Raw genomic sequence first — 27651 nt, 5'->3', positions numbered from 1 at the left:
AAAAATAATAAAAAAATAAAAAAAAATAAAGAGAACAGAATAAACATTTTTTTTATTCTGCAAAGCAATATGCACATCTTACAAACACAAAATTAATATAGGAGAGAAGTGTCATTACCAAATCAGCTATTAACCATCATGCAACAATACAAGTGAAATGTTTTTTAAAAAAATACCATCTTAACCCTACATTACCTGCAGAGGAAGGCTGTAAACCACGGCTCAGACTTTCTATGTAATGCCAAAGAAAAATGCAACAGAAATGGCAGCTTTCTACCAACAAGAAAACACTTACAAATAGAATCAAAACTGATTCAAGTCATAGTTAAAAAGAAAAAGAAAACAAAAAGGAAAGATCAATATGATCCGAACAACCACTTTAATATTAAGTTTTTACCCTTCTGCTTGGCTGCATTTAATTTTTGTACGCTGGGCCTAGGTACAATCCAACACTCGTAAGTATGACAAAGTCTCAGCCTACTGGGTGACTACGGGCTGCACTAACTAGGTACAAAGGGTTAAGTTAAGAATGAAAAATATGCCCGTAATGCTAATCTCCTTGCATTTGTGGGTTGCAATCTGAGCTTAATGTTTATTGCAGTGCAGTTGTTTGTGGGGTTTGACTATGTATTTTTTAAGCTGGCCCCTCTAATTACCGAAAACGTCTCCTATAAAAACCTGTTCCCCCCAACACACTCAATTGTGTTTTACTGTCTAGGTAGTTCTGTTTGGCGCTTTTGGGGTTTGACATTAGTTTGCTGAACTAGAGAACAGATTTTGGATTTATTTAAAGTATCTTTACATGATGATGTCAACCTCCTTCCAGAGTTATCTGTTCTGAACTACCCCCTAGTCAGTTTCAAAGACGAGTACTAAATAAAAGGAGGGGGATGCCTAAGTTAGGAGCAGTAGAAGAGATTTTCACTTTAAGCTTTCTCCATATTTGTATTCAGTAAATTTACTGCTTCGTTGGTGGAGTTTTACCAGTGAACAGTAGCTTCAACTGAAGATTAGAAGCCTTAGTTATTTCATTTCTGGATTTCAAACTAAATGGCTGTCTCTAAAGTTTAATCTTAAGGTATCTGGAGAAAACACATTTTAGTGAAATAACCAATACACCGTGTAAAGCAAGCCCAATTATATGAGGAACTATTTTCTGAAGAAAAGTCTGATTGTTTTGCTTCAAACATTCTGAAGAAACATATGAATCTTCAATACATTAAAGTCCTAAATCAATTTTATACAATATATAAAATGATCTTCAGAACACAACAATGTGCATTCAACAGTGTCTAGACACAGAGGATTTTATGCCAACATATCAGCGATTACAATCTTTGAATTGGATTTACAGTTTCGTGTATCACATGGCAGTGTGAAACTTATCAAAGAAAAATGTACACACATTTTTAATTGCGCTACCTGACAGGAAGGCTGAAAGACGACATGAAGGGTCATTAAGGCAACCAGTGAGATTTTAAAAGCCGTGGTGGAAGTGTCTATAGGAAACTTCTGTCTTACGAGAATTAAAAAGCTAACTGGAGGACAGGCTGGAAGGAGACTGAATAAGCCAGAAATGGGAAAAAACCCACAAAACAAAAGCACTCAAAAAAAAAAAATCAAGTCTGCTCTGATTTTAAGAATGGACACAAAGACCAATACGAATTTCTCAGGCAAGGTTTCCCTCAATTTACTCACAACAGGACTAACCCACTAGTTGTCAACTTCCCCTCAGTAGACAATAGTAGATAAAAATTGGACAAAGCTAATAAAAACATGTCATTTTCAGCTGCCCGCTAGAGATGTGTGAAAGGTCCAACATGAAGCACTTAAGTTACTGTATCTTCCTTTTCCCTTTGTTATTTGCACTTCACCAGGCTACTTGGAGCCACAACTGACTGACTATTAATAGAATGCATCTTTTTTTTTAAATCCACTTTTTAGACAGGTTATAAAAAGCTATTTTATTCCAAGGAAGTTCCTGGTTTAAAGCCTGTGGGGGGGAGGCAAAGTAAGTGGAAAGCTTTGCATACAACCCCAATGCTGATCAATGCTCTGCCATTCCAGCAGGCCACATGAAAAGTGAAACTTAGCACTTTGCAATAGAAAGGATTTTAAAACAAAACTTTGCCTTTTTTATTAAATCCTGGATAAAAGCACAAGTTTGTCCTAACTACAGCAGTATTAAAATGTGAATATGTATTTCTCTTTAAAAAAAAAAATCTAGAAATGTTGATATCTTTTCTTGCAAGCAAGGAGAAAGTGGAAAAAAGTATTAAGCCACATACACACATTGAATTTATGTAGTAGATCAGTGGCTTTGGAAATGCAATATTATATCAAAGATGCATACTGTTTCAAACACACTGTACATATCATTGGGCAAAAACAAAGGGTTTGTATTGTTTGAGACATTTGGAAAGGCATCTTAACATGCCCAGATGCAGCTGGACAAAAATATCTTGCTCTGACTACGTGATCCTTATCACTAAACATATCTATTATCTACACAAACATTCAGCTATGTCCACAGGTAAAGGTTTAAAGATTCTTGCCGCACTACTATGCGGAACAAGTGCATCATCTGAATATACTTTTATAAATATGTACAAATCAATTACAGGCACTTGAAATGTCTTTGGTTGGAATAAACCAACATTGCAAGATAATGTATTCACAAAGTCTTAAGACCCAGTCTGGGTTCAGCAGGCAATGATTATGGTTCTCAGCCATTTTCAGTAAAAGGAGGAGATGGATTATGCTTCTGACAAAGCAACCTAAAAGTAAAACAAAAAAAAATTACAGAATTAAGAGCTTGCGTATAATTGAAATCAATTCTATTTGCACATTACTTATCTCTATGCAGCCAGGATGTCTGTCATTCCAACCCTGAGTCCTCAGAATGGCAAAGACCAAAATATATCTGAAGATATTTTGTAATTGGTATTTATAAAATATTCAAAGATATTCAGCTCTTGGTAGGAAGTTTCCCTAATAATGAAGGATAGTACATTGTAGCTTCTTGTTACATAGTTAAATACATCCGGATTTAATCCATTAAGCAAAGAGAGAGAGAGTGTGTGTGTGTGTGTGTGTGCGTGCGCGTGTATGCGTATATATAATTAGTCTAACTGCCCTTAAACCAACATCAGCACTAATTTTCTTTAATGCTAATTACAAACATTAGAACTAGCTGTGATAGCAATATTTTAATAAATGTATTCTGTCTTCTTGTAATAAGAGAATTTAACACTATTTCAAGCTGTGTAAGCCAAACTTTATATAAGCCAAAGTGCAAATAATATACCGTGTTGTAAATACAGTTTACTTGACGTTACATATTAGTGGTATTAAAAAACCAAAATCACTTCCTCATTTACTGAACTACAACGAATACCCTACATTTACAGAATAAGAATCTATGATTGAAGGATCTACCAGCACTATATACATACGTACTTGTTAAGCTTCTGAGCACCCGCAGGGCATAGAGGACTATTGTACGCCTTTCAAACAGGAGGCAAAACAGAGGCATAAAGCAGCTAAGTGATTTGTTCAAGGTCTTAGTGCCAGTGGCTGACACACAAGTCATGATTCTCAATCCTCTGCTTTAGCCACAGATTACACTACCCTACTCTTAATCAAGGCATTTAATTTCTGAATGGAATCGTCTACCTTGTTTCTCCACTACATCCAGGGGCTGGATACAAAGATAACAAGTCACCTTTACAGTGCCATTATTTACTGCCCTCCAGTGAGATACGAGGTTGGGAGAGACGTGAATCACCATTGTATACCAAAAATAATGTAAACTTCGTACGTCAAGGGATCTTTTCTAATTTCCCCTCCCCCTCATCAATGCTGTATGTATTATCTTAGGTCAACTTACTTTTTCAGGGCAGAACTCTGTATTGCTTTGCCTCAGTTTGCTTGGTCTACCTTTAATAACTGCATAGCAGAACATTGTAATCACCATCACAAAAAGAAAATAACTGGTATGCATGAGATGCAAGTTTATTAGTGAGCGATCATCCTGCACAGAGAAATAAAACCGTTTACTGATGCTGTACATAGAGAAGGCATTTGACAGCCAAGCAATGTTTAGCAGATTAGCAAAGAAGCCACTTTCATAACCTTGTTTCTTCTCAATACAAAGGGTATCCTCTACATTGCTACTGCAGAACTTCTAAAAGTTGAAGGTAGTAAGGGAGCTCTAAGTTTTGGCAGTTAAGGATAACTTACACATTTTCCTAACAATATTTAATTTGCACTAGTGACTGCATTTTAACAACATTCATTACGCTACTCTTGCATTTGATATATAAAACAGTAGCAGCTTTAATCAGAGGATTTCAAATTACAAATCTTAATTAATGAAGCTGTGAGGCACATTTGAGATATCTGGGGATCACCACGCCCACCACTGAAATGCAGCCACCTCTGACATAGCTACGGCAACTATTTAAGAAAGACAAGGTGGGTGACGTACTCTCTTTTATGGGACCAACTACTGGAGGTGAAAGACAAGCTTTCAAGCTACACGGAGCTCTTCTGCAGATCTGGGAAAGGTACTCAGTGTCCAACAGCTAAATACAAGGTGAAAGATTGTTTAGCATAAAAAGTTAAGACGTATTCTAAGAGACCATTCAAGGTGAAGCGGCCTGTTAACACCCCTGCAATCATAGGACAAAAAGGGGTTAGTGGATTACAGATTGTAATAAACTATAAATCCAGTGTCTTTATTAAGACCATGATTTTCTAGTGTCTAGCTAAGTTATGAATTTAAGCTCCCAGGCTCATCTTTTGAAGGTGTTGTGCAGGTTTCTCAGACCTGAAGAAAAGCTCTGTGTAGCTTGAAAACTTCTCTCTCTCACCAACAGAAGCTGGTCTAACAAAAGATATCTCCTCACCCACCTTGTAGCTCTAATATCTTGGGACCAACACAGCTACAACAACACTGCAAGCAACTATTTAAGAAAGCAGTACTATGCAACTATTTTAGATCACCAAGAGAAGACTCTCTTATTCAGTTAAATTGACAGGAGGTATTCAGTCAATGGAATGTAGAGCATTAGCACTTACATCAGGAACTACAACAGTTAGTTTGGGATTTAAAGCATGATAGACTTTTCCAATGGCTCCTTTGTAACACCAGAAAGGGTTATAATCTTGTGCATATTTTGTATTTGAGTCCCTGGCTGTAGTGAAGATCTTGTACCAGAGGGTAGCATTGCTGTACGTCTCAGGAACACAATGTGGTGGCTGACTGAGGATTAAAAAAAAAACAAAAAACAAAAAAGACAAAACAAGCAGATGAATTGTCATTTTCAGTGTCCTCTATGGCTGACTCTCAGAACATAGTAAGGGTCATTCTCTCTTTGAACAGTGTAAACAGTGTCTTGTTTTATTCAGGATCATCCATAGTGTAATGGCAAAATCTAATACGAAAGGAAAAGGAAGCCCTGAACCTATAGTAACATTAAACTTGCATTGCAATCCATTCCAAAAAGTCAACCCCCCATCATTAAATGAGAGGAGTATGTACTAGGTTTCAAAAACCTTCTGATATTTTTAATACGGCTTTCAGGTGAATGGACCCCAAGCTCTAGAGGCAAGGGGGATAAAGAACAAGAACTTCGTGTTCTCAATCCATAGGTGTGGAGAGAAGACAAGGGGAAAGTCTGTTACCATCAGGAACCGACTAGTGTGGCACTGAAGGATTCTATCCAAAGAACAGAACTGGGAAACGTACTTAGTGTCTCTCAGCTAAATACAAGGTGAAAGACTGTTTAGCATAAAAAGTTAAGATGTATTCTTAGAGATCATTCAAGGTGAAGCGGCCTGTTAACACCCCTGCAATCACAGGACAAAAAGATACAGCGCAGGCAGCAGGAATGTTATCTTCCCCACACTGACCTGGCAATGCCACCTCTATGCAAGAGAGGCATTCACTCGCCAGTGCCCATTCAGCCTTGTCCCCTTGACACGGTTGTTGAAGAAAGTGGGGGGAAGTCAATCATAATACCGTTTTTGTGAACACCCTTCTACTGCTGAAGAGGCTGAGACCAAACTCGTTTGATATAGACCAGTTGCCAGAAAGAATCAACCTTTTGTCACCAATGATCTGAGCTTTGATCAAGCTACCAACTTAGAGATAATAAACACTGCCACACCTAGCTTTTATATAGCGCTTAAAGGATCTATATGCCAGACCAATCCCCTGAACCAGCTGTTTCCCCACAGTATATCACTTTAAATGGAACAATGAATATGGCTAAAGATATTACAGTTTAAAGAAAGTTTTCAGAACACGTTTCTCTCTCTTACAACATCCGCCGTTTGCTTATGCTGCAGACGGCCAGCATCATTTCTGAGAAGCTTTAAAGTAGACATGACTCAGGCTAAGCTGGCTCTGAACTGGAGAGAGAAACTGGCCATTTTCAGCAAGTTAGGGATGCAGAAGTCCAGAAAACCCTTGAATACTTTTGCACTTTTAAAACCAAAGTGATAATATTTTGAAATGAAGGAAAAATCGATATTAGGACATCAAGTACTAACATGAAACTCTGAAGGTGAACACAACTAGGAACACAGGAACTGCCATACCAGATCAGATCGGTAATCTACCCAGTCCTGTATCCTCCCTCTGACAGCGGCTAGAACCAGACAGTTCAGAGAATGGCGTAAGAACCCTACAGTAGACATATGTGGAATAATCTGACCACATGTAGGTCTCAATCTGGTCCCTAGTAGTTAGAAACTGGTTTAAACTTGAAGCACAAGGTGTAAATATCCCTTCCAAAACGAGAGTCATGTTTAAACAGTTGTAACTTAGATGCACAGGGCTTTATCAGGATAGTTTCAAGACTATAAATTCTATAATTCCTGTCCACATTCCCTGGATTGTGGCTAGAACTCCATCAGTGCACATAACATGTGGAGAAAGAGCAAGTGAGCGCACGTGAGATGTAGCTAAACAACATCCAGGGAAACTCTACTGTGTTAGGATTCAGAGTAGCAGCCGTGTTAGTCTGTATCCGCAAAAAAAACCAGGAGTACTTGTGGCACCTTAAAGACTAACAAATTTATTGTAGCATGAGCTCACTTCTTCGGATGCATAGAATGGAACACACAGACAGGAGATATTTATACATACAGAGAACATGAAAACATGCATACTTCCACCTTTTCATGTTCTCTGTATGTATAAATATCTCCTGTCTGTGTGTTCCATTCTATGCATCCGAAGAAGTGAGCTTTAGCTCACGAAAGCTCATGCTACAATAAATTTGTTAGTCTTTAAGGTGCCACAAGTACTCCTGTTTTTTTTCTACTGTGTTAGTAAAGACAGCAAATGTCTTTTAAAAACAAACTGGACTTTATACCACTAAAAAGAGAATGTATCACTTACTTCCAAAGTCAATGTTACAGCATCATGGGGAGCATAAGAAAAGCATTAAGAGAGTAGTGGGTACATTTGAGGTAACCAGCCTAAGAACCAATAATTAGAAAGGCACTTACATTGTGACAGGAAACACACTGCTGGCTGCTGTGACAGTCATACAGGTTGTGAATACCACCTGCTCACAGTGACCATGGAGAACACAGTCATCTGAATTCCAAGCAGCAGGCAGGGTGAACGTAATATTTATCTCCTCATGGGATTCTCTGCCTTTTAGAAAGAAAGAAATTGTTGGTATGCTGAGAGCAGTAACAGCAACAAGTACTAGGAAAAGGCGTGTGGTCGACTGCACTTTTGTGGGGACACAGCTTTGTGCTATCATTGTAGGAGGCAAAGAAATACCAGGAAAATTACAGACTCCCCCCCCTCCCCCCCAATTATTAGCACGGATGACATTTTGGACCTGGTCCCATGACCATTGGGCCTTTACAAGCTTTTGAACTTAGAAAACCTCTCTATAACTGTGCATCATCTGGGCCATTGTCTGCAACAATTTTATCGGTAATTACATCTTAGAATTTTAGCCGTTCCCCACCTAAAACCTTAGTTCATCATCTGCTTTTTCTGCCGTTTAATTTTTACTATAGAGAAATCCATGCAGATATAACTGCTGAAAAGTGCCTTAATATGCACAACCTCATCAACAGATAAAACTATAAAAGAGACAAGACTAAATCACTGGGTTCTCAAAATAATAAACTTAGGGTCCCCAGGGATAAACCGGATTTGATATCAGGTAGTCTGATCAACAGAAATTACATGATATCGTTCAGGAAAGACTAGAGAAATTTGCTGTAAGAGGCGGTTTTCAGTTGTGGCCTATGTTTGCTATAGAATATTTCAGGTGCAAGCCACACTGATGTTTATAGCACCACTGTAAAATTAAACATGCTGAACTTTAACTCTAAATAGTTACTGTAAACCACTTCTAATAAGTCTCCACAACCCACTGACTTGTCCATCTGGCCAGGCAAGGCAACAGAATAGGTTAGGACTCTTTCATCATCTTAGCATCACTAGAAAGTTTTACAACTGTTGCTTCTTTTCAGCAGCTTTATCCTGAACGAGTTTGTATTTTAGATTTTAAATCAACAAGAGATTTTCAGTTAATGTACAGCTGGATGGTTAATGCAAAAGGATTCACCACCACCAAAACTGACTGACTGATCAGCAGCCCTCAAGTGTACCCTGCATAAGCACGTAGCAGCTTTTCAAGATCAGAAATTCGTTTTGAAAATACTTTCAGATGAATGTGACTGGGCTGATGGATCTTTTTTAGACTCCAAAGTAGCGTACATGTATTACTTTACATACATCTTCCCTATTACCCCAAATAAGGGAAATATTACTCTTTGCCAAAAAGAAATCTCACAGGCTCATTATTGTGAAGTACCGACAACAATTTTAGCAATGCACATAGTGTCTAAGCAAATGATTTGTCTCTTTAGTGACTAGCTAGATTTTTATATTCCTTTTTCAGACATTTGTAATATTAGGAGTGTAATTATTATTCACTCTTGGAACAATCAAATTTTGCATACCTGAGAGTCCAATCTGATGCCCCAAAATTGTGGAACTTAGATGTGTGACATTACGGGAATACCCGCCAAATGGTTTGAGTGGGTCCAGTGTCAGAGTGATTGTCACAGAGATGTTTACTGGACCAGAGTCCTCAAGAGTCTGTGGCGATTGTGTAGAAGATCTGGCTTGTCCGCTAGTCACTGTACTTTCTGGAGTTGTGGTATCATTGATGAGATGTTTTAAGGTTTCATTCTCTGATGTACAGAAGTCCAAATCATTAAACCTCAGAAGGAAAGTATTCCAGTCCTTTAAAAAGTGAGACAAAAATCTAGATTAGATGACACATTAGATCAGCAAAATTATTCTGTACTGTCACTTCTTCAAAGAGCAGTTCAGATTTTTAATATCTAGTTTTAAATATATATTATTCCATGTCACCAAGACAAACTCAATCCTACCGTCCCATTGAAGTAAGTGGCAACACTCTCAATAGGAGAAATATCTGGTGCTTGTGTGTGTTTGTTTTTATAAATCAAATGCCAATTCTGATTCCCACTTCACCCCCACTGATCAAATACTCATTTTCAAAGCTATAAAGAGCATGGTAGAATACAGAGCTACAAATGAAATTAATAATGTTGGTGTACTTACACTAACTTTGTCTAGTGAGGAGCCCTGGTCTCTCTCATACAGGTAACTCCCAATGAAGTTTAGCTCACATACTTTTATCAAAATGCACTTAAACTATGGAAGAGTTTTGCAAGGTAAGTTACAACAAAGATCAGTAGAATTTCCATGAATCAAGCCGTTTGTCAGAACAGAATAAGGGTGGGAGTCGGAGGGGGGAGTGTTACATACACAATCTCCTAATGACAAAACATTAATGTCCCCTCCCCCCATCAAATTAATTGTATCAAGATTATTCCTTATAAAATCTCTAAATTAGAGATTAAAATACAGCAATGCAAATGAAAACAATCAGGTCCTGTGCACTAGCACAGGAGAAAACATACAAACTGTTAAAACTAATGCTGTGTATGCCTGTTAAATAAGCATGTTCCATCACAAAAACCAGGAAGCGTGTTACTGTAGGATGTCAGTGTACATATCTTATTATACCATACCTCTGTCATTTCCGGTGACTTGATCTCCTTGATTTTAAAGAAATAACCCAGTGTCAGAAAAGCTATTGCCATCGCGCTTACACTGATCATAAAGACCACAAGAGGAGGGCGACTGCTGATGTAAACCTTCAGGTTCTCCAAAGGGTTTATGTTGAACATTATTCTGATTAGATCCACCTGAAAGTGGAGAGCATTAGAACAGAGTGATACATGAGAAGAACATGATTTTTTCCAAGAGATAATTTAAGTCAATCAATCAACAGAAAAATGTGGTTGCGGATTGAACAAATCTAAAAAAATTTCTCAAAAAGGTGTCAGATTTTGGTCTCCCAACCGCTACAATTTCCAGAAAGAATGGAATTAAAAGAAAGATGCCACAGCTTGTAACAGAATCGAACTTCCTATTATTGACAGCCAATGACAATCAGTGGTCCATATAGGTCTTTATTTTATTTCCTTTACTAGTCACCCAGCATAGCATACACAGCTGTATTTGGATTCCATAAGAACAGTATTTGAATTAATAAGGTTATAATGGAAATGTAGTTTCAATGAAGCCCACAGATAAGGTCTGCAAATTTCCAATTGAATTATTGTATTTCCAAACTTAAGGCAAAAGCCTTTAATGGCCATTTTAAGACCAAGCTGGACCAAGCGTGAAATAGATGATGGAACTTTATAAGTGAGAATTATTCTATGTAGCTGCAAAGTACTATTCCACTTTGAAAAGTGATTTGGTTAGAGAAAAGCCTCACGAAGTTTTGCATTTGCAATCTGATCAGTTTATCAAGAAACCAATGTTTTTTCTAGCCATCAAATTTGCATACTGGGACCTGAGACTCAGGCTGGAACACTTCCGGCTGACACGTCAACTAAAATCCTGTTATCCATTTACTGAGTGAGCCAGAAGACTCATCTCTCCGCTGGTTCTCCAGAAGTACAGACTGACTCGAGTCAGGAAATTAAGCAGATGGGACTGTGAACGCCCAGAGTTAGGGCAGGCCTACACTTAAAATGCTGCATCAGCACAATTGCACCAATGCAGCTGCACTGCTGTAGCACTAAAGTGAAGTCACTCCGCTGACAGGAGAGCTTCTCCCATCAGCATAGTCAATCCACCTCCCTAAGAGGGAGGAGCTATGTGGACAGGAGAAGCTCTCCTGTCGACACAGCACTGTCTACATGGGTGGTGGTGGTTTAGGTCGGTATAACTACGTCACTCAGGGGTGTGGATTTTTCAGACCTCTGTGCAATGTAGTTACACTGAGATAGGCCAGACTCCAGAGAAAGTAATAAAAATACAACAATGACAATACATAAATAAAAAGATTTCAGGGTCTGTTCAAAAGCGTATGGCGGTCTGGGTTTGGCCCGCGGCCGTGGTCTGCCTATTGACTACCCTTGGTCTACTGAGTTGAAGCAGAATGTCTATTTAAACCTATTGATTCTCTATTTCTTTTGAGTTTTCCCGTCTTTCCAGTATGCAAGTGAAGGGAACAAATCTGTTGGAATTTACTCATCCCCACCCACAAAGAAAACAATGCAGTCAAGTGTTAAAGTGCAGCTTTGGCTCTACTTCAGAAACTGTGCAAGCAGAGACCACCACAAGCAATCCTGTTTCCTTTATTTGCTTTACCTGTAGTCACTCTAAACTTTCTTAATCCTTTGAGTACATAGAAGGAAAGGACTTTTGTCTAGAAACCTGTGCTGCCCATCCAAATTTTGAGCAACTGAAAGATGCAAACCAAGCAGCTCAAGAGCATAGCACTTTAATGGTTAAGACTCGGCAATCAAGGACTAAAACAAGATTGATCTCTTGGGAATTTTCATTAAGTCAGGGATTCTGCCCCCTGCAGGTTTGTGTGCCTTGTCATCTCTTGTTAGAAGCATGTGGTGCGTATGATCCGTACAGTAACTGCAGCTTTTCGCTTCGGTATTCCTAATATGTTACTGGCGTACACTTTTCATCATCAGTTTCTTCTAGGAAGAAAAATCACTTTGCTTCAATGGAGACAGAAAAGTTCAGTGAGGAGACTATTGCATTCCTCCAAACATGGCACAGACTTTAACATACAATCTCTCTCTCTCTTTTCCTTAGTACAACTTTTTAAAACAGGGGTCATTTCAGGGTGCAGGATCATATCCTGGGTGCACAATCTTGCTCCACTAACTGATTTCTAGCCACTTCCCAAAGACTAAGGTAACCAGCCCCATTGTGCCAGCAATGATCACTAGCAGCACTACAAACATCTAATGGGAAAAATCCTGTGTGTGGGCGGGGTGAGAGGGAAGGATATAGGGAAGAGCTAGAGAGCAGGAAGTGGGAGAAAAAAGGAAAGAAGAGGTAGAAAGAAGAGAAAGCGTATCCTACCAGAGCCCACACTTCTCAAAGACACGCAGCGGTACTGCTAGAAAAGCTAATTAAGGTGTCAAGAAAAGGCAGGTGCAACAGAGAATGGGTGAATTGCCTCAGGTAAGAAAATTAATTGGGTATGACCCAATTCTAAAGTTCTGTCTCCTATCTTGTCACTGGCAGGACAGGATTCCATTTCAGCAAATTTCTGAAATATATATATATATTTTTAAAACTAGGGTTCATCACAAATTGTCAATCTAGAAACACTGGAGACATGCTGAGATGGAAACAGACCAAAACACAAACCAAGAGCAGAGTTGTATTCAATGTTCCCTTCTGAATTTCCTCTTAAAATAAACCCCAGCAAGAGGCAAGGTTTATTACAGCATTTAATCAAAGCTGAATGTCACCCAGAAGCAAATACAGTATTGCGGCTTACTGTAAATTTAAAGGATTGTCAGCAATTCCATTAGAATTTTGGTTTCCCCAGGGGTTTCACTCAGCCACCATAATGGATGTGCTAAAACTCACTAAGAAAGTCATCCCAAATATTTTTTGTTATTAAAAGAGCACCAGCTTTTCCGAGGACTTGTTGCCAAACATCCTCCTGTAACTTTGAAAACAGTCAGGAAGTGTTACAGGATGCTATTTCCAAAGGATAACAGGCCCTTTGAGTATTTACAACAAAACCTGTGAGTGGTTAATATTAGAGGTGAGGGAAAAAACCCAGCAATTGCACATGCTCAGCGTATCAAGACTCCTTCATATACAAATCTGTATTAACTTAGGAATGATTCCATACTGCTGCTTGAAACTATGGCACACAGCATGTAAGCACAACTAATTTTTTTTCCAGAGTGTCTAAATATTTATGCCACAAACTCTAGTATACTCTGGTTTATATGCATTTCCATCACCATGAGACATTTTGTGAGTGGGTGTTACCTACTGGTTCAGGTAGGGACTGGGCATCAGAACTCTTGAGTCATATTTACATCTCTTTAGAAAAAGCACATCAGAACCTCTGTTCTGCTACCAATTCTAGTTCTGTTCTGCATCTGCCACTGGCTTGCTGTGTGACCCTGGGAGAAAGTCCCTAACTTCATTGTATGCATTTTACAAATGATTAAACTGAGGAACAGAACTACCTCACGGCACTGATGAGGCTTAATTCAAAGCACTTTGTGAGCCTCACAGGAACTGTGCTAGAGATGTGCAAAGTGAGAGCATCAGGTTTCTTTTTTTACTAATAAAGTTTAAAGAGAGGCTCCAATGGCAGGTGAATGCACAGTCCTTCACTTCTCTCCACTGTGCCTAAACCTTGCAGGACTAATGATACCTATACACAGGCGATGCATACTGTTTTGCAATCTACTGGCTTGGCACTGCTCCCAATGCCACTTGCAAATTACAGCACAATAAAGGAGCCCCGGGTGCCCTAGCTCACTCCCAGTCCACACTAGCAAGGCACATAGAGTGCTCTGACTCTGCGGCTACAGCGCTGCTGGTACTCCACCTCGGTAAGTGGAATAACGTTTGCTGCGCCCCCGCTGGAGCACCACGGCACCAGTGTGGACAAGGTGTTGCATTACTGCACTCTGATCAGCCTCCGGAAACGTCCCATAATCCCCTTAAAGTCAAGTGGCCACTCTTGTCATTGTTTTCAACTCGTTGTAGGAATGCAGTTATGCTGTTTGAAAGCTCCGTTTCTGACAGCCAGCTGCTTATCTGCTCCAAGATAGATAAGTTTGCTCCAAGATAGATTAATGTGGAATGGTGTGGGGGGGGGGAAGGGGGTCTGTTGACGTCTGAATTTACAAGACAGCATGCTGACATGTTCTCAGCCCCCCAAAAACGCACACTCTCTCCCCCCACTTACACACAACACAGTCCCTGTCACACTCCACACAACTCCATTTGAAAAGCACATTGCAGTCACTTGCATGCTGGGACAGCTGCCCATAATGCACTGCTCCCAATGCCGCTGCAAGTACCGCAAATGTGGCCACATCAGTGCGCTGTCAGCTGTCAGTCCAGAACTTTGGCCCTGACTCCAAATCACTTTGCTTTTGTCAATATCTACATACATTCAAGACAAAAAACTAGTTAAAATTGAGTTAAGTTACTAACATGCACTCTCAACCTTAAGAACCAAAAGAGGAAAGGAAAAAAAAGTTGTTACAGGTATGTTGTAGTTAACCCAAAAACCAGGCAGGCATTATACACCCAGGAAATTTAGGGTTAAATTGATAATTTAAAAAAATCCAAACACGTTAAATCCTAGAAATGCACAGCTAAAGCTCAGATCTCAGAATCCCAAGCAAATACAGTATTAGTGGCTAGCCTGGAAGGTTTGCGAAAGACAATGAAACAGACACTTTCTCCCTGACCTAGCAATGCTTTTGCCAGCACTGGTACAGGATAGAATACAGCAATCTTCAATGAGCAAAATTTAATCCCTGCTGATTACCATATGAGAATGGATAAGGAAGTGTACCTTGCAACTAGGTCAAGGAGTTAAATCAAGAGCAGTTTATAAATAAGGAGAATCTTTAAATCTGAGGCAGGACTAAGATTACCTAGACCATTCTTGACAGATATTTGTCAAACCTGTTCTTAGAAACCTCCAATGATGGGGATTCCAAAACCTCCCTCAGTAACCTATTCCAGTAGGTAACTAGCCTTTACAGCAGTGTTTCCAAAACCTGGGATGCCGCTTGTGTAGGGAAAGCCCCTGGAGGGCCAGGCCAGTTTGTTTACCTGCCCCGTACGCAGGTCTGGCCGATCTTCGCCGCTCCAGGCCAGTGGGAGCTGCGGGAAGCGTCGCGGGCCGAGGGACGTGCTGGCAGCTGCTTCCAGCAGCTCCCATTGGCCCGTAGCAGCCAACCACAGCCAGTGGGAGCTGTGATTGGCTGGACCTGTGGACGCAGCAGGTAAACAAACCGGCCTGGCCCACCAGGGGCTTTCCCTACACAAGCGGCATCCCAAGTTTGGGAAACGCTGCTTTACAGTCAAAGCTGTTTTATCCGGCATGTTGGGGAAGCGGGGGCTGCTGGTAAGTGAAAAATGCCGGTTAACTATGAGGGAGGGAGTTTGGCTGCAGGAGGGTGTGTGAGGCTGGGGGCTGGGTTGCGGGCTCTGGCAGGGAGTTTGAGTGTGGGAGGAGACTCAGGACAGCGGGCTGGAGCACGGAAGGGGATGCCGGATCTGGGGGAGTGCTCACCTTGAGTGGCTCTCGGCGACCTGCTCCAGCTGCTTCTATGTGGAGCTGAGGCAGCCAGCTCTGCATGATGCCTCTGCCTGCCGTGCTGCCCCTGCAGCTCCCATTGGCCACAATTCCCAGCCAATGGGAGCTGTGGAGGCAGCACTAAGGGTGGAGCAGGGGCAGCGCACAGAGTTGCCTGCCATGCCTCCGCCTAGGAGCAGCCAGGACAGGTCGCCACTTGTGGGGAGCCACCCAAGGTGAGTGGCCCCTGGATCCGGCATCCCCTCCCATGCCCCAACCCTCTGCCCCAAGCCCCCTCCCGCACCCAAACTCCCTCCCAGAGCCCATGCTCCAGACCCCCTGCCAGCCCCACGCCAACCAGACTATAAACTGGAATTTAAATGAAGAACAGAAATGCTGGTTTAGAGAGCTTTCTATTTGGTGACGTGCCAGATAAAACAGCTTTTACTATAGTCAGAAAATTTCTCCTAATATCTAACCTAAATCTCCCTTGCTGCAGATTAAGCCCATTACTTCGTGCCCTACCTTCTGCAGACATGGAGAAAAACAGATCACCATCCTCTTTATAACAACCTTTAACATATCTGAAGACTTATCAGGTGTCCCATTCTCTCTCTCCCTCCCCCAGTCTTTTCTCAAGTCTAAACATATCCAGGTTTTTTAAACCATTGCTCAAAGGTCAGGTTTTCTAAACCTTTTATTATTCTTGTTGTGCTCCTCTGGACTCTCTCCAGTTTGTCCATATGTTTAAGATGTGGTGCCCAGAACTGAACACAGTACTCCAGCTGAGGCTTTACCAGTGCCACATATAACAAGAAGTACCTCCCACGTCTCACATATGACGAACCTGTTAATACACCTCACAATGGTATTTGTTTTTTTCATAACTGCACCACGCTGTTGGCTCATATTCCATTTGTGAATCACTGTAACCCCCACATCCTTTCCAGCAGTGCTACTGCCGTGTCAGTTATTTCCCATTTTCTATTTGATTTTTCCTTCCCAAATGTAGTACTTTGTCCTTGTCTTTATTAAATGTCATTGTGGCTTTCACACCAGTTCTTCAATTTGTCACAGTCATTTTGAATTCTAATCCTGTCCTCCGAAGTGTTAGCAACCCCTCCCAGCTTGGGGTCATCCACAAATTTGATAAGCATACTCTTCACTCCATTCTCTGAGACATTAATGAAAATATTGAATGGTACCAGACCGAGGACAGACCCTTGTGTGATCCCACTAGATAAGTCACCCATTTTGACAGTGAACCATTGATAACTACTCTGAGTACAGTCTTTCAACCAAGTTTTCACTCATGTTATAATAATTTTATCTAGGCTACACTTCCCTAGTTTGCTTATGAGTATGTCATGAGGGTGGACACATCAGTTGTGGCCTATCCACTTTCACAAGGTCTCTAAGATTTCATCTCTCTTCTAAACCTGAAAATCCCACTATATTTAAAAGTATTTTGTCTTTTTCTTTTACCATCAATGAAGATTTAAAAGATGTCCCATTACTAACAATACAAAGAAACCAGGTTACATCAGGGTTAACCACTTGGAATTAAAGCATCCATACAAAAAAAACAACCAACTGAACTGTGATTCTCCTAACAAACCATCCATAAATAACACAGACACAAAAGAAGAGTGTTGATCTCAAAACTGACCCGTCTCATTCAAGAACAGGAAACATTCGCAGGTACATAAAAATATTCTCAAATATTAAGTTCAGTTCTCTTTTCTTCAAAGCAAAGCTCGACATGCCAATGCTTAAAATACTAAAGATAAAATCCCAAAGGCTCAACAACACACACCGCCTGTTGCAATTGCTAAGAATACTAATGGCTTATACAATGCTACTCTGGACACTGATTAATATCAAGACAATATTTCATTTTAATAGTTATGAACCTAAAGGCACTGGAATGCTGAACAAAAAGCTCCCAAAGTTGCAATAGGTCAGACTCCAAACTGACACAAAAAGCAAAACTCACAAAACACAATCTAAAAGAAAAATACAAAAGTCCCCAAACTCACCCAGAACTCTGTTTTGTTTTTGCTTTTTTTTTTATTACTCAATTAGTATTTCTACTTCTGAAATTGATTTATTGCAGCTACGAACGCAAGTTATAAATGATCAACATTCCCTCTTCCTATGGGAATTTCAGAACTACTTCTTGCTACACTAAAAAAATGTGAAATTGAGAGAAAAGTTTTCACCTATTAATTTGCGTAGTTTTCTTATTTTCTCTTTCACCACTGATTTTAATGGGAGAAAAACTAACAATTTAAGAGTTTGCAGATGTTTTTATTCATCCTGTTGGAATTACATCAACTCCCAGTTGGGTGAAATTAAATGGCTTAAAAATTTGCATCAGTAACAGACAGCAAGCTGCCTGGTAGAGGTGTCCCAAGATCCTTACTTCAAGGCTCTGAAGTTCACTGTAAATTTTCCAGTGCCCAGCCCTTTCTAATGTTCAAGCAACCCTCCCACTCTTCTGTGTCTTGGATTAAAAAAAAAATACAAAAGGAAAGAAAGAAAAACACTAAATGACATCCGTCTTTTTCACAAAGCAAAGAACAAGATCAGGAATCAAGACTTGTTGAGCAAGACTACAGGTTTAAATACCTAATACACCACCAGCTAAGATCTTTACATCACAACAGCCAAATATAAATGGACATTTTGTCTTATTAGCAGCTTAAAGCGCTTCTCAGCATTCAGAAGAGATGTTTTCCTATCTCCAGCTGCACAGTTAATCTCAGCCCTTTCTAGGCTCTTCCCATGTTTCCTTATTCTCATGAATCACTGAGTGTCTTTATGATATTAATGGAAACTGGTAGTACTTCTGCGAAACGTGCATTTCCAAAATGCGACCCCCCAGTTGGTAATTTATGGCTAGATTTCAGGCTGGCCCGTCAAGTCACACTTGGTAGCTGATCTGCACATGGTTTTGTTAAAAATGACTATGGGCAGATTATATCATAATATCAGACCCACCAAGGCAGATTTCGACGGATGTCTGTGTGGAAGTGGGGGCAGGGTGTCCCCACGAGCAGATCCAGTTGTAGAAACTGAGCCTATATTTGTAGAGTGAGACAAAAAAGCAGGCTTATCATAGGGTATTGGGGGGGGGGGAACCTTCAAAACTTGCAAAGAAACAAGGGAGGTAGGTTTATGATCACTTACGTGCCCCTCTTACCTCTGCTATATTTAGGCATTCAGCATAGAAGCACACAAAGTGTTGGTTTAAAACACAAAAACCACACTTCCAGGCTATGTTCATTCTAGGTCAAATCTGTGGCCAAAGCTACTGTGCAGCTTCTATTTCGAATGTATTTTTTCTGCTCCTTTTTGATTAGGAAAAAAAATAAAATAAAACAAAACCAGACCAGAAGGTTGGTTACATCGAGGGTAAACTATAAAGAAAGCAGCAAAAACGTGTTTTCAAAACTAGTAAAAACAAATATGTCAAAGTTTACTCAGATTGAAGGTGTAGGCATTACGACGTCACACTTCTTAAAGGTTAGCGTTCAAGGAAAAAGCTTTCAAGTAGATTAGGTGACTTCAGCTAATGACAAAACTATTTAGTGGTTGGAGGCAGTTTTCTGATACATTTACCCATCATTTTGATTAACAACAATATATTTGCCATGATCCTGAAGGCAAAAAGCATAGACGTCATTTCTAGTGACAGAAAAATGGCCTTCTGATTTACAGCGATTACAGCTGTAATAAAGATTTCTATACAATGCAGAATTAGTGCCACAATATCACCCACTGAAATTAAGATTCTTTCTACAAGTGATCCAGATAATGGATTTATCAAGAAAGTGGATTATTAATGAACATAGGAGTGCCAGGGGGCTGGCAAGAAGAGAAAAAAATGATGCAGACTTAAAGAAAACAAGGGAGAAATTATTGATAGTATGCCACTAAAGCAGACACACACACATGGCAATTCCAGATACATCACCTCGCTCCACAAACTACTGCATACAGTGGTCTGACATCTTATGCTTGATTTATTGCAATAATCGGAGCAGTGCAGTGATTAGGGCATCAAACTGCACAAAGTCTTTATTTATAGACTGAAGTTCAGGAAAAATTTGCAAAATCTGAGACAGGTGCAAGCAAGTTCTCACTACTAGAGTAACTTCAAAAATCAGTGCACCTAAAGATTTAGGAAAAGAGAGAAAAGTTATGAGACAAGGGAAATTAGAGTGCCTGAGGAAAGCTTCTTCAAGTGATCTGTTGATACCACGTTCTGAATTTGCTTAAGAGTGAATAAACATGGTTTAAGATACACACTGCTGTAAAATAAAAACAAAAACCAACCTTCACTTGAAAAACCTGTGTTGCCGTAGGTTTAAACTATGCTACTTTCTGCAATCTTGCTGACAAAAAAGGCAAACTGGTTTGCTAAGCAAGCTTGTGTACAGGACAGTAAGTTCCCTGCATTTGACTTCTGGTTTTGGCATTTTCAATGTTTTATGACATGAGCTAAAAGTTGCTGCTTAAATACAGTTAATCTTAAGGAGGAAAAGAGTTATGGCACAAGCAAAGTTCGGAACTGGACAATTTTATAGTGTTTTGAAGACAAATGTTTTACCTGATTATTCATTAGGTTGGGAATGAGAAGCAAAGTAATACAGAATTGATTCGTTTTTATAAGAGCTATGCAAATTTCACTAAGAATAATAAATGTAGTGGATCATATGCTTGGAACCATGGAAATCCCAAATGCTTTTAGTCTATGGGAAAGCTCTCTCAGGAACAATGAAAAAGCTCAAATAGTTCAGTAACCAAAAGTTAATCAGTTTAAGGAGGTTGAAATGGCAAATGTTTATTTTGTTAAAGGATACACATCAAGGCATGTTGTCTAAAATTTACTAATCTAAGTACCAAAAAATTTAGAAGGCTTTTACTGTAGTTTTTAAATGAAAACTGTAATGAGACAGACACCCAGCCAGATACACAACTTGAATCACAAGCAGAAAATGACTGGCAAGTTGAGGAAATGGCAGCTTTACTGGAAGTAGCATGGATCTACAATGAAGGCAGAAATTAGTGTGTGCAGAATTATAAAAAAACAAACCAGTGGACAGTAGTGAAGGAAACAGAGGACACCGTGCAGCAAAAGAACACAAAAAACGACTAAGGTGAAAAGTCAAAATAGAGAACATAATACCTTACAGATCATAGAATATTAGGGTTGGAAGGGACCTCAGGAGGTCATCTAGTCCAACCCCCTGCTCAAAGCAGGACCAATCCCTAGACAGATTTTTGCCCCAGATCCCTAAGTGGCCCCCTCAAGGATTGAACTCACAACCCTAGGGCTTAGCAGGGTAATACTCAAACCACTGAGCTATCCCTCCCCGATTTCATAGCTATATCCTGTTTCACCAAAGGTCTCAAAGCTAACTACAACTTAGCTTAGGGTTGAGGTTTAACAAAGTTAAGCAGACAACTACTGCCTTCATTTTACAGATGGGTAATCTGGCAAAGAATGATGTAGTCAAGGCAACAAACGAAGTTGGCTAACTACAACTTAGCTTAGGGTTGAGGTTTAACAAAGTTAAGCAGACAACTACTGCCTTCATTTTACAGATGGGTAATCTGGCAAAGAATGATGTAGTCAAGGCAACAAACGAAGTTGGCACAAAACCCAGGAATTATGAGACTCTGTCTCGTTTAATGCACTAGTCTGGCTGTTCCCCTAAACAGAACTTGCAGGACACACTTGCTTTTGCAAGGAGAGCTGGGGTGTGGAGCAGCAGAACTGTGCCATCAAGAAGTCCCAATAAGTGCTATTTTACCCAACAGATCCCTAAAATTCTGTTTTATTTGTCCAGACATGTAAATATTTAATGAAAAAAAGACAACTCCTTTAAACAAGTAAATAAATAAAATAAAATAAAAAATGGTAAGCTGTTCATATTGAAAAGGGGTCCAAAACTGCCAGAACACTCTGAATCACTTACTATCATAGTACAGTAACCGTGCAGTGGCAAGGGTATTTTTCAGCATCCTGTCTGTTGCTGGATGCATCTGGCTTAGCCAGATAACACAGACGTCTGGTTATTATCTTCAGATGCAGAAACAGCGAAGAGTCCTGTGGCACCTGACAGACTAACAGACGTTTTGGAGCATGAGCTTTCGTGGGTGAATACCCACTTCGTCGGATGCATCCAACGAAGTGGGTATTCACCCACGAAAGCTCATGCTCCAAAACGTCTGTTAGTCTGTCAGGTGCCACAGGACTCTTTGCTGCTTTTACAGATCCAGACTAACACGGCTAGCCCTCTGATACTTGACACAGATGCAGAAGGAGTTTCCATTTTACATAGTTGATTAAAAAACATATTTAAAATGGAAAATGAGAATCACATTTCCCCAGCAATGGAACCAATCCTCCAAGTCTTACTGAAAGCCCTTAAGGAACAGAACTCGGCAGTGCCACCCTCTCTGAATGTGCCTGAAGAGACCATCTCTAGAATCAGAGATGGTCTCCAAGGCCATTTCAATCCTCAGTCTGTATACCTGGTCTGCCAACAAAAGGTGCCAATTGATATGTGGCCACATGCCCACTAGAAACTGGATTGAAGCCATTTGTTCATTTCATGCAGGCCAGTGAAAAGCTGAGAGATGGTGATGATATTAATTTACTATATCAACCTGAGCCAAATTCAACCTAGCAGTAAAAGGCTCAGTGTCCATTTCACAATTCCCAGAATTTAACCTTTTTTTTTTAAACGCATTAAGGTTTAATTATGAAAGGCAGCCCTAAATTGTACACCTTCAGTTCTGAACCTTAAGCCAACTAGCTTTTCAAAAGTTTAACAACCTGAAAAACAACCCTACTTAGATTCATATCTCGACTTAGGACTTATTTACACAGGGAAATGTACTAGCACAATTATACAGCTATGGTGATACCAGTATAATTCCAGTGATATCATTATACCAGTAAATTTCTTTATGTAGGCAAACCTTTAGAAACAAATTAAAAGAGGGGAAGAGTGGAGAAAGAGTTGTTTTGTAATTTAGTCCTTCCCTCTATATTCAGGAACATTTCCCAGGGTATCCATATCTATGATTATGAGACATGGCTCAAATCCAAATCTATGTATCTGGCAGCCCTGTTTCAGATACACTGTCTTTTGTACGAAATTTCTGGCATACACCAACATCTGCACTCGTACGAATTAAAAGCAAAACGGTATAAATAATGTATGTGTAGTAAACAACATAAACTAATTAAGAAATCACTCAGAGTCAGAACCACTTTTTGTTGCCATTCAAGTTATTCTTTTAACTAATCTGTTATAAATTCACAGGAGTAGTTCACACCTAAAATGTGGAAACCAAGCTAAGATCAACCTAACATTTATTTTTGTGATTTAAAGGGCAACCGCAAAATACCAGGTCAATCAAGTCCTGATCACGAATCTCATTTGTGTCTGTTAAGCGGGACACATACATTTAGGTGGAGACTAACAGGCCTAGAGCTCGAGGCAGAGGAGACCTCATCTGCTCCTTTGGCCCGTGCTTGTGGATCAGCGGAGGATCCTTACGACCAGAGGCCCCCAGCTGGATGCGGGCCACGCTCTCCCCTGAGGAGCTCCTGCCCCCACCCCGGGCCCCCATCCCGGGCTCCCCTCCCTGGGCTGCTGCCGGGTCCCGTCTAGCCACAAACGAGGCGTTTGTAAAATCAACCCCCCCCCCCGCCCCAGGCAGCCCCGCGCGGTGACACCCCCACGCGCCCCCCTCTCGGGGCGGGGTCGGGGGCGCGCAGGTCTCGGGGAACTTCGGGGCCGGGCGGGGCTCCTCACAGCCCGGCTGCGGGGGGGGGGGCGAGGAGCGAGCGGCTCCCGGCCCCCTCCCCGCCAGAGGGGAGCCCGGCGCCCAGGCTCGCAGCCGCCGCGGCCCGGCCCGGCCCAGGCCCAGGCCCCGGGCGCAGCTCGCCGCAGAGGCCCGCGCCCGCCCGCGCGTCTCTTACCGGCGGCGCAGGGTGAAGAAGCCCCCGGGCGGGGCGCGGCGGGGCGGGCTCGGCTCACAGGCGGCGGGGCGGGCGGCTCTGCACCATTCTCCGGCCCTGCGGGGGGCTGTGGGCAGGCGGCTGCTCCCTCCCGTCCCGCTGCTTCCGGGGACGCAGCCGTCACGTCACCTCTCACCCCAGCCGGCCGCGGACGGCGGCCCAGGGGGGACAAGATTCCCTGACGGCCACCAGCAACGCGCAGCCCAGCCCAGCCCAGCCCCCTCCCTGCTGCTTCCCCTCGCCCCGCCTGAGGCCGGCCGGCCTCCTTCCCCCTCTCCGGGAGGGGCGGGGCTAGGGCAGCCCCGGCAGGGGGAGGGGCTAGGCAGGGGGAGGGGCTCCCCCAGTGGCTGGGGGGGAGGGGCTGAGCCAGGCTGGCCCCTGAAGCTCCCCTAGTGGGGGGGAGGCTGAGCCAGGCTGGCCCCTGAAGCTCCCCCAGGGGCTGAGCCAGGCTGGCCCCTGAAGCTCCCCCCGGGGCTAGTATGGATGAGCTCAGCCAGAGAGGCCCATCAGGCTCCCCAGGGGCTAGTGGGGAAGAAAGGGGAGAGAGCCCTATAGTCAGAACTTACCCCCAGGCTCCCTCATGGAGGAAATGAGGAGACTTGGCCAAAACTGGCCCCGAAGACCCTTTGGCAGCTAGGGGTGCTGCAGGGGTATAGACTCCCTCCGTCTGGGCTGGCCCAAGCCACCTGGAGAGGCAGTAACAGACATTCACAAGGACCAGTCACTTCTCATGCACAGATCTGTGACCCTTACTGAGAGCCCCTGCTAAGAATTCCCACCTAAGCCCTGCCCATTTCCAAGGAGGGTACAGGCACTGTGTTTACACTACATAACATGCTACATATTTGATTTCTGGGTTTTAGGTTCTTCTGTCACAACTTCAGCAACATGAGCAATTTTTCAGAAACTTTCTTTTATATCTGCCAGTATGGCAAGAAGCAACATAACTTTCATAGTTGTCCTCATGGCCTTTTAGGATAAGAGGTACTCTGGAGCAGTCCAGGGGCTGAGCACAGCTGGTAGAGCCAGGCTTTTAAAATCTGTACATACTTTGTTTGCAGCTGCCCGTGGCCACTCCAGTCTTCTTGTCCACACTTACTTTTGAGTGCACTGAGCAGCTGGACATTCAAGTTCCCTTTTATTTATTATTCTGGATTTAAACAATTTTTCTCCTTTACAAAAGTTGTCTTTAGCTCCCTTTACTGACTCACGGCAGGTCATACATAACTAGTTTAGTGAAAATTTCTCTTCTTTTAATTTTAAAGTGTATGATTCTAAGAATCTTGAGTTAGGGCTAATTCTAATTTACATACACTGTTCTGCTATGACAACGCAGCTACTGGTAGCTGGACAACCAAAAAGGATCCTTTAATGCTAACATTAAAGGGATGCATAGAAGTTGATCTTTTACAATTGCTTTTTTTTATGCTGTATAAAGACCCAGCATCTTTAACATTTTTCCCCCCAAACATCGGATTTACCAGGCATATCAAGTATTGTCTACCTTGGTTTTGCTGGAGGTCTGTGAAAGGATTCACACGTGGATTTGTGCTCTCAGCACGTATTTTGCTAAAACTGACAAAAAACTTTTCTTTCAGCTGTTTGTCAGACATTTGAGTTAAATAAAAACAAACAGAAGACAATGAATTTTAAACAATCTGTATAAAAATCCCTTCCCCTCTCAATCAGGTGTCATTTCCTTAGCATTTATGAGGTCATATGGACCAGTCCACCATTCACACACAGAGTATTCCATGAAACAATTGGAGGGGGGCAGGGAGACAGGGAAAGGAGGAAGATGAATTTATAATCTTAAAGAATGGGAAAAAAAGTAAAAATTTCTGGTCATAATTGTGCAAAAAATTGACCTGAACAGCTTTATGCGTTTGTAATATTTAATATTCTTTTAAAGGTGAGCCACAGAGATAGGATCATCCTATTTCCCAAAGGGAAAACTAGACACTGCAGGGGGCTGGCCCAAGCCCTCACCGGGCTGGGATCATTACTCACCCGAGCCTCCCACCCCTCTCCCCAGGCGGGGTTGGGGTCATAGCTCATCCGAGAACTGCCCCCACCGCCATGTGGGGCTAGGGTTGCCACTTGCTCCTCTGCATGTTCCTCCACACCGCACCCCATTTTTTAGATAAATGCCCATTTTTGCCAAAAAAGTCGGGACGGCCGGGACAGGACTTAAAAAAGGGACCGGCCAAAACGGGACATGTAGTAACCCTACATAGAGGGCAATGTTTGGATTCACCATACAACGTTACCTATCACCTGTAATGAAGTAGCAAGCTCATTCTGTAGAGGACCAACTTAAATTTTTACTTATGTCCACCGATGGGGGTATAAAGTTAGAACTCCATATTCCCTCAGTCCACAATGGGCCTCCTCCTGATAGCAATGGGTGGTTTACACAAAGATTGAGGATAGAATACTGCCATTATGTAGTCATTAAACTCTATTCATTCTCTCTCACTGGGCAACTACTCAGCTTTACACACACTGCTGTTTCTGCACTTGGTCTGGTCTCTCCCATTTTCAACTCCCTTTTACATGGGCTTTGCCCTCAACCCCATCACAGTTGCTAAAACGACCAGCCATTAAATAATTATAGGTGATGTGAAATAGCATCAAAATGCTTTGAAGTTAATATTTCATCAAGTTGAATGAGAGGTTAGTTAATCGGTGAGCCATTATGGCTGTTTACTGATATGAAAACACTGTATAGTTTATATTTAGTTCACATTTGGAAGATTATCTCTACATCCAGGAGGAGTAGAAATTTTCCTTTTTGAAAAAGTTTAGATTCTGGAAAAAAAACATGTTTTGTGGGCCACAAATTCACTGAGTGGTCCGGACCTTCAACAACACAATTCCATCCTCTGGAAGTCACACTAGTTTCAGGTTGCTTTTTTCATTGATGAGACATTAATTTGCAGCAGTATTACAACTTGGAAATCTAAATTGCAAGGACTCAATACAGCATCATGAATAAGAGCCCAATTCAACAGAAACTCTATAAAAAAAATGGTTATTCAGTTACTCTTTTGAAAGGTCTACAGTATGTTCTTTGGCAGCTCACCTGTCCTATTTAGTAGATGCTCCAAAGTGTTTGCAGTGAGTTTCCCAAACGCATGACCCCACCTACTAGCTGTACATAATCTCCTTTACTCATACATTTGCAAGGTTGGGCCTTATGCTATGGTATGTAACTCACAACAGTAAAGAGCCATTTAAGGTGCCCTACAATTATAGGGCCAAACCAGGATAATAGTTTCTCCTCCTCCCCCTTAGTAAAGCACTTTGAGATCTACAGCTGAAAAGTCTTATTGCTTTTTCAGATTTTGGACCAATGTTTAAAGGATCAATGTCTGGTGTAAAAGGGTACATACCCTCACTAAAGAGGGAGCTGTAGCCCATTAGACCTGATCTGAAGTCAGCTCACTGTCAGTTTCCGGAAGGGGAATAAGTGACATTTTAAGTTCAGTGTATTTTGACAGTCTCAAAGTACTTAATTCCAAAAGCTTCAATAATGGTTTTAGTTGAAGACTATAAGGTGGCTCTGCAACACCTATTGTCTCTCAGTAAGATACACCATCATCAGAAGCAAATCATTTATTCTCTAGTAAACCCTTCAGTCCAACCCATGCACTGTGTGGTGTTGGGCTAAAATCATGTGAAAACTGTAATTCCATCTTTAGAACATGGAGGAGTCAGATCACTAATTTTGTATGCTGGTCTAGCAAGTGGGGTACCAGATGCCAACAACATTTGGAATTCAGCAGCAAACCTCAGCACTGGGGTAGTCTAGATGCATATATAACCTGACTCCCATGTTAAAGTCCTCTGTATTGGCTCCCAGGAGGACTCAATGTGAGGTGTCAAAAGGTTTGGTTGAGCAATGGATCCTGACTC

At 41.5% G+C, this 27651-nt stretch overlaps 1 protein-coding gene across 4 annotated transcripts; it reads right to left on the bottom strand.

Annotated features, from left to right (window-relative positions):
- Positions 1-52: 52 nt before the first annotated feature.
- On the bottom strand, positions 53-26126 carry TMEM248 (transmembrane protein 248). Of its 4 annotated transcripts, none has more exons than XM_044993325.1 (8): positions 26011-26115; positions 24300-24419; positions 10108-10284; positions 9004-9289; positions 7522-7672; positions 5083-5266; positions 3890-4033; positions 53-2777 (listed from the first exon to the last, which is right to left on the bottom strand). In XM_044993325.1, exons 3-8 carry the CDS (start codon positions 10264-10266, stop codon positions 2757-2759), a joined length of 945 nt encoding a protein of 314 aa, XP_044849260.1. In that variant the 5' UTR covers positions 10267-10284; positions 24300-24419; positions 26011-26115; the 3' UTR covers positions 53-2756. The 4 variants fall into 4 exon arrangements, with proteins under 4 accessions (XP_044849260.1, XP_044849258.1, XP_044849261.1 ...); XM_044993323.1 differs by lacking the exon at positions 26011-26115 and adding an exon at positions 25238-25408; XM_044993326.1 differs by lacking the exon at positions 24300-24419 and having other exon boundaries at positions 26011-26126.
- Positions 26127-27651: the final 1525 nt, after the last annotated feature.

Source organism: Mauremys mutica, chromosome 19 (assembly GCF_020497125.1).
Source record: "Mauremys mutica isolate MM-2020 ecotype Southern chromosome 19, ASM2049712v1, whole genome shotgun sequence".
Taxonomy (NCBI): Eukaryota; Metazoa; Chordata; order Testudines; family Geoemydidae; genus Mauremys; species Mauremys mutica.
Note: the sequence above shows the minus strand (reverse complement) of the source record. Positions and strands in the feature narration are given on the sequence as shown.